The following is a 13,447-nucleotide window of genomic DNA, read 5'->3' on the forward strand; positions in this document are numbered from 1 at the left end:
TTTAGGGCCCCTTGGTGGGGAGAGTGAGGGGACATCACTGTGAGTAATCAGGAGATGTCCCCTTAGTGCCCTACTCGCCAATTTTAACTGCACCCCCCTTAGTACACACACCCCTCCCCCTTCAATATATACATTCCAACATAAACACGCACACATGCACACACACACCCTCTCAAACACACATACACGCACACACATTTTGCAAGGAAGGTGGGACCTGGGTCCATCTGTCCCCTACCCCCGTCCCTGGTGGGGGGTGCGGGCCCCTTGGCGATGGTGGTCGTGTCCCTTGGGTGCCGGCTCCCTGGGCCCGGCGGTGCTCTCTCCGCACGGTGGGAGGGTTCATATTACACCTGAGCTGGGGGTGTTCGTGTCCCTGGGGGGTGGGTCCTGGTCCTTGCCCCTGAGCGCTGGGCCCCGCCAAACTTCCAACATGGCCGAGCCTGGTCGGGCCATATTTATAACACCCCTTGTGGGCCGACCCTTTTTTCCCCGGGGTTCCCCCCTCCTGGGCGGGGGCGGCGGGCCCCTGCCTTGCTCCTCCCTGGACCAACCATGGGCCGGGTGGGTGGCTGCCTGGAGTGCGGAGCGGGTCTCCCTTGGGGGGTCCTGGCTCGTACCTGGGGTTGGGGCGGGGGGATGCCCGGAACTCCTGGGTGGTGGTGGGGTGCTCGTCTGTTGCTGTGGGCGTCCTTCTCCGGTGGGGCCCTGCGTTGGGCTCTTCCCGTGCGGCGGGGGGGCTGCTTTCCTGGCTGGGCTGGGGCGGCGCTCTCTTTCCCTCCGCGCCTCCCTGCTCTCTGGCTCTGGGGGCCTCGCGGCGGTCCTGCTGGCCCTGGCCTGGGTGGCAGTCTTGGTCGCCCGGGGGGCGGTTGTTCCCTGCCTGTTCCCGTGTGGCGTTGGGGGAATTCCGGCTCCCGCTGCTGCTGCGGCGGGGGTCTGGGTGTGGGGGTGGCTGGGCGCTCCTCCTCCTTCTTTTCACATTCCACCATCCATTTTAGAAGAACATAAACACTCACCTGAGCACAGGTGTTAGCTCACCTTTGCATTAATAGTTTGCATGATTGAATGAATGAAAGATTTCACACTAGTTGGTTTAAAGGCATAGGTATGCGTTAGTGAACACTATCTGTTTTGTGAAAATGTTGACATGTGAACATTTTTTGCAGCTAGCAGGTGTGTTGATAGTATTTGAGTGTGTGTGAACAGGCCCCGCCCTTTTTGTACTACATTTGAACCGTACCATAATGATAAACAACCAGTAAACCTGTCTGCTCTATGCTGCTTCATGGTCTTACCCCCCCCCTCTCACTATCACCCCCCCCCCCCTCTGACATCCCTCCCTCTTCTTCCCTTCTTTCCTTTTCCGTCCGGTCCAACACCAAAGATTTTCAATCATGGTTGAAATGAATAAAGTTTGGCCTCAATTACAAAGGGGGTTTATTCAGTCATACCTTTGGTTTGTCTGAAGATTAATAACCCCTCTTGTTAAAGTAAAATATGTCTAACACTAGAGGCCCACAGCTCTTATGTGTCTGCTCAGCTGTTGGACAGGACAAGTAAAAAAGAAAAGAAAAAAAAATACTTCTCTAAGCAATGTAATTAGAGCTGAGCTAATGTAATGATAGAACCAAGTTTGATTTAAGTTTAGAGCTATGTTAGGATGGCATGCTCTTTTTAATCATTAAAAAAGAGTAACATTTGGAATTGTAATACATCTTTAACTGTAGCATCATGTTGCTAAAAGTAAGGAAAGGGTCACCAACCTAGTTAGAGGCTTCCAATATGTTCAAAGTCTTTACATTTTTGATTTTGTCATAAAGATGACTTAATCTACTCTAGCAGAGTCTGCAAGTAAAAAAACATACTGGTAGTCATGACCGACTGAAAATGCATAAATTGTCCCCAAACATTTCTGAATGACTATGACTCAGAGCTTTATAGCAGAAAGTCCAGCTATGGATAAAACACCTCACGCTCTTACCGACTTTGTTTTAACTGTAGCTGGAGATGCTAAATCAATTCGCGAACCTTTAACATGCTGTGGTGTCTGTCTGGAACAAAACAAAGCTCACAGCTTATTATTTAGTCACCATAGGGGAGCTGGGGGGTGACTATAGTGTTCCACAGCTGCTAGAAGAAAATGCACAGCAATTGATGAAATAGCAGTAGACGAAATTTAGATGTCAATTCTTTGATCAGACAAACAAATCTAATTATAGACATTATATATGAAGTTATATACAGTTATGAAGTCTGAGCTTGTGTTTGGATTCACCACTACTTCCCTGTCAGTGTACTGGGTGTTCACCGTTTTGTTAGGGTGTCCAAATCTACTAAATGAAATCCAGTGCCCTGGAAATTTCCCAGAAGTCTCAGCAAAAAAACTAGTGTGCATCAATGCTCACAAGATTGGGAAATATAGACCACAATGCATTGCATTTGAACCATTTGTCATTCGAAAAAGTGTATGTACCTATTTTTGTTTTATACATTATCCGGAACACAGTGGATTCATAAATAGTCTTTATGAAAAGTTTACATGTATTTGGTTTTTGCTTTGGCAAATGGGTGATATAAAATTTTATGTTAAAAAAAATGAATCTTTTTCTACAGCTTCATTAAAAGTCAAAAGTTAAATATTTTTAGCGTTTCACATATGTTATTTCTAGTAGGAATATCCACTGTGAAAAACTTCCCATCGCAGAAGGCTTTTGGTCAATCACACTTCTGACCTTCTTTAATAAACTTATATAATTTAAATAAATTAAATTCCAAATGTTAGTGGATCAAGTGTCAAGAACATTTTTTGTATTTCTGCTGAACACTGACACCCTGGTCTGGTAGGAAGCAAAATAAAAATCCTCTGTTTTATGTCACTCGTCACTCACTCTATGTTTAACTCTATCAATTTGTGGGACTTTGTGTTCACAAAGTTGGTTGAAAATCTACTTTCACAAGGAGATTCATCATTAAAATTAAATTCCAGGGACACGTCACAACAAAACGTTTGAGTCTTTCAGGAGGACTCCCTAACATATGGTTAATTTTTTATGATAACAAAAAAACATTGCCGGATTATTTTTATGATTTCTAAAACCAGCTGAAGGCAACTGTCTGCAAAAAAGAAAAAAAAAAAGGAAAAAAAGTGGAGTTGTACTATACAGAGCAACCACATATTGACATGGTGCTCTTGCTGCAACCCAGCCAGTGGCTGCTCCATGTCTGTGGTCCAGGCTCCTTTAATCGCCAGTCTTTCTCTTTCATCTCTTTTTGCTGTTTCTTTCAACTTTTCCTGACACTTCCTGTTGTCTTCTTATAGACATGTAAGGTGGGGAGACGTGAAGTTTAAAGCTCTGTTGTATTCAGCCACTGATCAAACCACCTGCCAATCCCAACAATCCACCTCTTAAAGCTCCAATAAAATCAAAACAGCTGATTTCACTCCTCTCCCTCTCAGTGGTCATAAACAACAATTAGGGCAGTAAAACCAAAATGTAAATATGTTTATTGTAGGTCTGAATTGAGAGTCGCTTCACTCTGAAACCCAACATTTTGGGTTTCCTGATTCATGTCTAGTTTGGGAAAGGAAGTAGAGGGCTTGATGCAGACTTAAAGACAAACTAAGAATTATGAGCAAAATCTGGTTAAAAGAAAAAGAAATCTTGTGCAGTGTCCTTAATTTTAGATGAAAAACATCTCTAATAAAATAACAACAATATAAACAACATCTTTCAGTTTACACAGTGATACTGTTTTTTCCTCCATCGTATCTTGTTCTGCTTTTGTCCAGAAAAAGGCCTGTTTATTCTGGAGAGCATCCTGCTGAAGCGCTGCATCAAGGCGGATCATTCTAGCCTGGTGCTGGAAGACTGTCAGCGTCCCACACTCCGCATGCTGTGGCAGTGGGTGTCTTCTCATCGCCTCTACAACCTGGGCACAGGCATGTGCCTGGGCCTCGACATTTTGAACACCACACACCCTCTTGGCATGTTTGAGTGCGACAAGGCCTACACCATGATGTGGTGGCGCTGCCGTGGCAACACGCTGTACGGAGCGTTCCAGTGGAAGGTGACTGGGGCTGGACGACTGGTGGTAGTGAAGAAAAGCGATTATTATGAGTGGAAAAGGCACAGAACTCCCAGAGAAGGCCCCTGCTCATATCCATATGAAGGTGACCTTTGTTCTTTATGCTATAATTTAAAATCTCCCACATCAGCACTTCATAGCTACCCAAAAACCTGACCAAAAGGAACAACTTTGAATTTAAAATGACTCATTTTATTTACAGATATACACACTTTGTTGGGAAATGCCAATGGAATGCCCTGCGTTTTTCCCTTCAATTACAACAACAAATGGTATTCTGAGTGTACCACTGAGGGCCGGGAGGACAACCTTCACTGGTGCTCCACCACTCCTCGCTATGACCGGGATGAAAGATGGGGCTTCTGTCCGGTGAAAGGTAAAGCAAACAGAGCAACACATTAAATGAGTGGCAGGAAGTGATACTAGAGTATTGTGTCCCCACAATATCAACACGGCTGGAAGTGTGTGAACGGAAGATGCCTCACTTGATTTTTTTCTTTGTTTTAAATGTGTGTGTGTAGCTACGCTCATACCGCCCGCGGCAATGTGCGACCACTTTTATTGAAACGTTTATGTAAATGCTTGTAGATGCACATTTCAGGTTCCGTGTTTCGAAACTTTTACTTACATTTAAGATGGTTTTCAGGTCCTAAAACGCGCAGCCATAGAATGCACTTTCACTTTAGAATGCAAGTTAAACCAGGTCGAATTTTGACCAATCTGGGACTCAGTGATGTATGGATGGTGTCCCTTTTAATTCACGGATGTGCCAACCGTATGAAAATTGAAGAAGGAGAAGAAATGAATAAATTGAGTTTGTGTTTGGCTTGAGTTCTGTGACATCAAGTCTTTCATTTATCGGACTAAAGCTGTGAAAGACAAAGACTCATGAGATTGCCGCCGCTTCAACATTTCGCACCTAGACTCTTCCAGCTCTCGTTGGTGGTGGACATGCACTAGTTAACATTAGCAAAAAGACAAGAAGAAGAAGCCCCTCCCTGCTTGTCCAGCGTGAACACCATGGGCTAAATGTGCATTGAAGAACCTGCGTTCAGCTCGTCTTGATCACGTGTTACATGCTGTAGGTGTAGCTTGATGCTCCACCTGACTATTTCCTCTTTGAAATTGCTCATAGATTCCAGTTGTGAGCGCTTCTGGGAATCAAACCAGGAACTGCAGGCCTGCTATCAGTTCAACCTCTACACAATCCTCACCTGGAGTCAGGCCCTCGCAACTTGCCAGGCTCAAGGTGGAAATCTGCTCAGCATCACCAGCATGGCAGAGCAAAAGTACATCAGAGGTAGGCGAGCAATAGCAAACACATGCTGGCAGGCTCACTAGAGAACTGATCAAATGTTTATGTTTGTCTTTGTTGACTACCGGTAAAATGATTAGATGTAGAAGTAAAGTGAAATAAAACTGATGGATGACATATTTACAGTCAGGACCATAAATATTTGGACAGAGACACATTCTTTCTAATTTAGTTTCTGTACATTACCACAGTGAATTTTAAATAAAACAACTCAGATGCCATTGAAGTGCAGACTTTCAGCTTTTATTCCATGGGTTGAACAAAAAGATTGCATAAAAATGTGAAAAACTAAAGCATCTTTTAAACACAATCCCTTCATTTCATGGGCTCGTAAGTAATTGGACAAATGAAATAACTGAAAACAAAATGGTCATCACTAATATTTGGTTGAAAATCCTTTGTTGGCAATGCCTGCATAAAGTCTTGAACTCATGGACATCACCAGATGCTGGGTTTTCTCCTTCTGAATGCTCTGCCAGGCCTTTATTGCAGCGGCTTTCAGGTGCTGTTTGTTTGTGGGCCTTTCTGTCTGAAGTTTAGTCTTTAAGAATTAAAATGCATGCTCATTTGGGTTAAGATCGGGTGACTGACTTGGCCATTCAAGAATATGCCACTTCTTTGCTTTAATAAACTCCTGAGTTGCTTTGGCTGTATGTTTTGGGTCGTTGTCCATCTGGATTATGAAACGCCGCCCAATCAGTTTGGCTGCATTCACCTGGATCTGCACAGACAGTATGTCTCTGAACACCTCAGAGTTCATTGGGCTGCTTCTGTCCTGTGTCACGTCATCAATAAACACTAGTGTCCCAGTGCCACTAGCAGCCATGCACGCCCAGACCATCACACTGCCTCCACAGTGTTTTAGTAATGATGTAGTGTGCTTTGGATCATGAGCTTCTCCACGTCTTCTCCATACTTTTCTCTTGCCATCATTCTGGTAGAGGTTGATTTTGGTTTCATCTGTCCAAAGAATGTTCACTTGGTTGGCTGTTGTGAACAGGTTCCTCTTCACCATGGGAATGATTCTGCAATCATCCACCACTGTTGTCTTCCTTGGACGTCCAGGTTTTTTTTTTGCGTTCCTGAGTTCACCAGTGCTTTCTTTCTTTTTCAGGATGTACCACACCGTTGATTTTGCCACTCCTTATACTGTAGCAATTTCTCCCATGTTTTTTTTCTGTTTTCTCAGCGTAATGATGGCTCATTTCACCTGCATGGAGAGCTCCTTTGACCGCATGTTGTCTGTTCACAACAAAATCTTCAAAATACAAGCACGTGTCCTCTAATCAGCTCCAGGCCTTTTATCTGCTTCACTCATAATGACATAACAAAGGAATTTCCCACACCTGCCCATGCAATACCATGGAAGTCAATTGTCCAATTACTTACCAGCCCATGAAATGAAGGGATTGTTTTTAAAAAATGCTTGAGTTTTTCACATTTTTATGCAATCTTTTTGTTCAACCCATGAAATAAAAGCTGAAAGTCTGCACTTCAATGGCAACTGAGTTGTTTTATTTAAAATTCACTGTGGTAATGTACAGAAACAAAATTAGAAAGAATGTGTCTCTGTCCAAATATTTATGGTCCTGACTGTAAATTTTTTTTAGCTTAAATATCATTTCTGAGTATATTTTTTATTTGCAGGTGAAAAAATTACAGTTTATAAAAGCTTGTGGCTGAAGCGTCTGGCAGCATTCCGATGCTTCCACTTGTAGAAGACTAGGTCCATGTATGTCTAGGGGTGTGAAGATGACGTTTTTTTTTTTTAATTTTCTGTTGTTTTTTTTAAGTTCTGCATATGGTGCGTGGAACTATAATAAACACATTGAACACATTCATCTTTGCTGATAATTTACTTTTTCTGCTAGTCTTGTGTTCAGACTTCAAGGGTTTCTGGGGGAAACCTTTTATTACTGTTCTCCTTCACTCCCTGCGTGCGGCTACCACTCCCTCTACGCTGCACGTACTCCCTCTTCTTACACACACACGCGGTTTCAGCATCCTCATTGATTCTACAACAGAGTTTCCGTCTCGCGGGGAAATACGACAAATTTACTGCGTTCTAATAATTCATTTCCATTACATGCTGCCTGCGTTCTTGAGTGCGCGACACGGCCGCCCACCGGAGGATTTTGTGTTGGGCAGCGGCGGGGGGGGGGATATCATTACATGTTTTGTTTGGGAACTTTTTTGTGCAGCGCAAAGTTACGTGTCTGTAGTAGATGTCTGTACCAGAGAGCACAGGTGAAGGCTCGCGTGCAGCTCGAGAGCGGCCAGCTGCAGAAGAATCAACACGCACCTCCAACACACTTGTGTGCGCTCCTTCTTCCTACACACGCAGCGCACTGACACACACACACACATAGTCATTCTACAACACCTATAAATTTAATTCATTAGTTAGATAGGTAGTTGTTAGTTGTTACTGCAATTTGTTTAAAGAATACTGTATTGTAATTGTATTCATTTGCGACGTGGCCGCCCTGGGGACTTTGTGTTTTGGGGGGGGGGGGGGGGGGGGGGGTAACCGCGCCCCCTGCTGGTTCATGTTAGGTTGGGAGTGTTTAAGGGCTGTTAGCTAGCAGGAAAGAATGTAAATAGATAGATGACGGGAAGTGTGGGCGGCGTTCCTCCATGCCAACAGTTCGGCCCACAACTCAGAGTCGAAATTTTGGTGAACTACTACTGTTTTGAAAAAACAATGTTCTAGAAAACCTCACAGGTTTTTTGTGGCTTAAAAGGTCACAATCATAACTAAAAGACCACTGGAAACACTTTCAAAAAGATCAAAAAATGATTGAAGTGGGAGTTTTAATCAGAAAATTGGTTATTCTTCATTTCCTAGTTTTCTATCCAAGCTTTTCTTATAGACCTATCTTTCAAATTAGCAAGATTAGTTTCAGGAATGTATGGTCTCAATGCATTTACAGTTTGGTTTCTATAACAACAAAAGTCAAATAAACAGGGGGCAGCCCCATGACCCCGAAAGAGACAAATGGGTTTAGAAGATGAATTAATAAATTTCAGTTAGAATCAAACCTTGACACCAAAAAAAAACTTCTGCTTGTCCCATAAAATGTTGCTCTGTTATTGAGTGATCACATCCTTTTATAATTACTTTAATTTCTTGGATAATGTACTAACCACTTTACAATCGTTGGAGTTGGATAAGATCTCTTGATGGGTTACTTTTTTAATTTGGGTTAGATCGGCTTTCCAGTGTTGGGACAATGGTGTGGATTGGGCTGAACCACCTCAAGGAGGGACAGGGGTGGCAGTGGTCTGATGGAGCGCCTCTGTCGCTGGTGAATTTCATCCCAGGTACAGATCAATTATCTAAATCCTGATTCACTCCTGCTCTGTAGTTGGAAGAATTGCAATTTGCTTCACATTTAGCAGAGATTTACTATTTAATAAAACAAGAATTGAAGCATTTTTGGAAGATTAGATGGGTAAAGTTTGTGGCAGCTTCAACTATGAAGCATTTAAACCCTGCCCTCTGATCCCATCAGCTCTGCCTGCCAGCCCCCTGCAGGTCAACAGAGAGTGTGGAGTCTACAACTCAGCCTATGACGAAAACTGGCAGAGTCTGTCTTGTGAGTCTGCTCTGCCTTACATCTGCAAGAAGATGCCCAATGACACCCGCAGGGCTGAGCCTCTAGGTAAGCACAGGAGGTGCAGGCCACATCTGCTGTCAAGTTTCTCAAACTTTTGGTGTGAATTGTCGGGATTCCTCTCATCTTCCTGGCTCTTCCTTTGACAGAGAACTGGCAGTACATCCATACCAAATGTGATGATGGCTGGTGGCCCCACAATGGTTTCTGTTATCGCGTGCTGCCAGACAGTGAAGCCGGAAGCTGGCAGATGTCCTCTGAAGCCTGCAGCTCTCAAGGCGCAAACCTCACCAGCATCCATTCTCTGTCAGAGCTGGAGATGCTGCTTTTTCTCCTCGCTAATGGTAAAGATCACACAGTTGCACACAATAATAGGGGAAATGTATTTGTCTGTGATAAAAAAAACTGTTTTTTTTGCATGTAATGCTTGGATGTGTTCTCATATTTAGTTTCTGGAGAGAATCTGGAAGTTTGGATTGGACTATGGAAACCATTGTCGTCTCCAGCTGTGGAGTGGTCAGATGGATCCCCTGTGACTCTCACTCTGTGGCAGCAGTTTCAGCCTGTGCACAACCTGACAGAGACTCCACTCTGTGCTAAACTGGAGAAAAAGGTGAGGTAGCTTCTAGACGGCCCTCGATTTCTGACACTCTTCCTATGTAACTATGTATGTTGTCAGTAAGTTATTTAAATAACTCAAAACCAAACACAAGCTTTCTATTTTCCTCCTAGTATTTTGAACTGTCCAACCTCTAAATCAATGAAAATCCTCAAAAATACTTGTTTTACTGTACATACATATAAATGAGTGAATGAATGAATGAATGAATGAATGAAACTTTATTTATATGGCACTTTACAATACCATCAGGGTTTCAAAGTGCTTTACAATAAAAGAGAAATAAGAAGAAAATGTAATATTGAACAGATTAAAAATGAAAAAAAAAACACAACAGTTTACAATTACAAAAAACAATAAAATACATAAAAGACATACAGGAATTCAATAAAAAAGACTAAAAGAAAATAAGATGCCACCAACAAGTAAATAATTAAAGCTAAAGAGGTTTGTTTTTAGTTGACATTTAAAACTGTTTAAGTCTGATGTCATGTAAAGTTCTGGAGGAATATTATACCATGACTGGGGGCTGGAAACAGGAAACGCACGGTCACCCCAGTTTTTCTGTCGCGACCTGGACGCACAAAGCAAATATTGATTGACTGACCTTAAAACTCGTGGACGGCTGTGTTAGAACCTTTGGTTTACTGGGGCAAAGACTATGAAAAGATTTTAAAACAAGCAGGGAATGTTTAAACTGAATTTTAAAATTGACAGGGAGCCAGTGATGGGAGCTGAGGACGGAGTTTCTCTGTATTGGCAGAAAAACCACAAATAGGTTCAGCCGTTTAAGTTACAAATGCAAGAAGTCAACTTGATTGACCAGAACTCCACTCATCCATCCATTTTCAGTGCCCATTTTATCTCTTTATTTATTTCTTTAGCTAGACAAAATCTCGCTTTCAGCATTACTTTAATGAACCAGGTAGTCATTGTGTTTCCTTTAGGATAAGTGCTTTTATTGCCTGTAACCCTACCTCCAGTTGTGAATATTTCATGTTTTCATCCATCAGCTGACTTCTGTCTTAGTGGTAAAAGTGTAACCTTTGTCTCAGAAAGGAAACTGGCTTCTGGTGTCTTGTGATGAGCGGCTGTCCGCCGTGTGCAGAAGAGAAAGCAGGAGTCCTGTTCAGCACTCAGAGACCTGGGATGAAGGATGTCCTGTGGTAAGAGGGGAAGCACTTAGACAATTACACAAACTTTATTCTTTAACAAGGATGTTCTAATGTTGTCTGTGAACAGAAATACATAATTTTTATTTATTTTATTTATTTTTTAACTTGTCCTGTCCAATTGCTGGGCAAGCAGATGAGAGCTGAAGGCCTCTTGTGTTGGACATATTTTACTTTAACAATAGGGGTTATGTATCTTCTGACAAACCAGAGGTATGTTTGAATAAATCCCTTTTGTAATCAAGGCCAAACTTTATTCATTTTAAATCATATTTGAAAATCTTTTGTGTTGGACCGGATGGAAAAGGAAAGGAGGGAGGAAGAGAGAGGGGTGATAGAGGGTGATTATAGAAAGGGGGGGTAAAACCATGAAGCAGCATAAAGCAACAAGTTTCTGGATGGTTATAATCATTACGGTGAGGTTCAGATGTAATACAAATATAGAAGGGGCGGGGCCTGTCTACACACACACCCAAATGTTGTAAACATACCTATTGGCTCCAAAAATGTTCAAATAATGTTCCCACACGCATAATTATGCATTCAAACCAAGTAGTGTGAAATATTTCATTCAATCACGCAAAATATTAGTGCAAAGGTGAGCTAACACATGTCCTCAAGTGAGTGTTCATGTTCCTCTAAAATGGATGATGGAATGTGAAAAGAAGGAGGGAGAGTGGCCGGTCATCCCCACACCCAGACCCCCGCCGAAGGCAGCGGCAGCTAGATCCCCCCAACGCCGGCACGGCAGCAGATAGAGAACAACCGCCCCCCGGATGATCACATCCGCCACCCAGGCAGGGCCAGCAGGACCGCAATGGGGGCCCCCAGAGCCAGAGAGCAGGGAGGCATGGGGGGACAGAGAGTGCAGCTCCGGCCCAACCAGGAGAGCAGTCCCCCTGCCGCTCCGGGAGGGCCCAGCTTGGGGCCTTACCCCAGAAGAGCGCCCACAGTCCCAGACGAGCACCCCACCACCACCCAGGAGTTCTGGGCAGCCCCCAACCCCAGTTACAAGCCAGGACCCCCAAGGGAGACCCGCCCCGCGCTCCACTCCAGGCAGCTACCCACCCGGCCCAAAGTTGGTCCAGGAGAAAGCAGGGCAGGGGCCAGCCATCCCTGTCCAGGAGGAGGACACCCAGGGGAAGAGGGGGTCCACAAGAAGTGTTGTAAACATGGCCCGACCAGGCTCGCCTACAGTTGGAAATTTGGCAAGGCCCAGTGCTCAGGGGCAGGGCCAGAACCCACACCCCAGGGACACGAACACCCCCAGGCTCAGATGTGATGTGATCCCCGGCTCTTGGTCTTGCCAGAGAGCTCAGGGATTCCTCTCCCTGTGTGGAGAGAGGACCGCCGGGCCCAGGAAGCCAGCACCCAAGGAACACGTCCGCCATTGCCAAGGGCCCAGTACCCCATACCTGGGATGGGGTAGGGAACAGATGGTCCGAGGTCCCACCTTCCTTGCAAAGTGCATGTGTGTGAGGGTGTGTGTGTGTATGTATGTGTGTTTGTATTGGAGTGTATATTTTGACGGGTAAAGGGTGTGTGTACTAAGGGGATGCAGTTAAAATTGGCGGGTATGGTACTGAGTGGACATCTCCTGATTACTCACAATGATGTCCAATCACCTTCTCCACCAAGGGGCCCTAATTGTCTACGGTGCAGTTAAAATTGGGGCGCTAAAAGGACATCTGCTGCTTACATGAGGGGTATATATGAGGGTAAGTCGGGGACGGCTGGTAGACTGTCCCCGGGTGTTCAAACAGTCGTCCCCCAGCCCCCCCCAGCATAGGACCCAGGTCCCTGCAGCCCAGAGGTCCCATCCCCCGAAGCACCGACCCCCCAGGCCCCACACCACCCACCCCACACAGAGAGAGAGGAGCCAGAAAGCGCCGCCCCCCCGGAGCAAGCCCAGGCCCCCGCCCCTGGGAGAGTTCTAGTGGGGGTACCGAGGCAGCCAACCAGCCGGGGCGACCACCGATTGCGGAGACCCCCGACTCGTCAAACCGCCAAGGTCCTGTACCGATAGCCCCCCCCCCCCCCCCCCCCCAGGACAGGGCCCTGCCACACACCCCCAGACCCCGCAGCCCTGGTGGATGTCACCCAGAGCGACCGCGGGCCCCAAGAGGGTCGCAGAGCCAGGGAAGGAGTGATCGCAGCCCCAGGTCTAGTTGGGCAGCCCATCCAGCGCCGCTGGACCCCCCTCTGAGCAGGGCCCCCCGCCAACCCCCCCCCAGCACAGGCAAGGAGACCACCCCCCAAGCCAGACCACCACACCCCAACCACACCCGAGCCCGATTCAAAGCCACTTCTGGTGGGGTTGTTCTGTTCAGGTTGTTCCAGATGGGTTCCAGATTTGCATGGTTGAATTGACGAGTTTGATATTTTGAAATACATCATATTCAAGTTTGCATTTGTAGGATATAGATCATTTAAAAACTACTTAATAAATGATTTTTAACTCAAGTTTTCTTTTACACAGATTGGATGCCCTGATTTTTTTTTTTACAATGACTTGTTATTTTCTTGCAATGCAAGTCTATAACACACTATTGTTAACAAAAATACAGACTTTTTGAAATGGGTTTTATAGTCCCTGCATCCTATCCTAAATGATAATAATATCCTGCTTTATATAAAA

General features: G+C 44.9%; 1 protein-coding gene across 1 annotated transcript in view; it reads left to right on the top strand.

Moving 5' to 3' along the window:
* pla2r1 (phospholipase A2 receptor 1) overlaps positions 1–13,447 on the top strand; it is a 33,240-nt gene that overhangs the window by 4,289 nt on the left and 15,504 nt on the right. The window contains exons 2-9 of the mRNA XM_023953360.1: positions 3,791–4,171; positions 4,289–4,462; positions 5,222–5,386; positions 8,612–8,725; positions 8,917–9,066; positions 9,168–9,362; positions 9,468–9,631; positions 10,693–10,803. Coding sequence (XP_023809128.1) covers positions 3,791–4,171; positions 4,289–4,462; positions 5,222–5,386; positions 8,612–8,725; positions 8,917–9,066; positions 9,168–9,362; positions 9,468–9,631; positions 10,693–10,803 — 1,454 coding nt within the window. The remainder of the gene's footprint in view (positions 1–3,790; positions 4,172–4,288; positions 4,463–5,221; positions 5,387–8,611; positions 8,726–8,916; positions 9,067–9,167; positions 9,363–9,467; positions 9,632–10,692; positions 10,804–13,447) is intronic.

The sequence above is a fragment of the Oryzias latipes genome, chromosome 3 (genome assembly GCF_002234675.1).
Source record: "Oryzias latipes chromosome 3, ASM223467v1".
NCBI lineage: Eukaryota > Metazoa > Chordata > Actinopteri > Beloniformes > Adrianichthyidae > Oryzias > Oryzias latipes.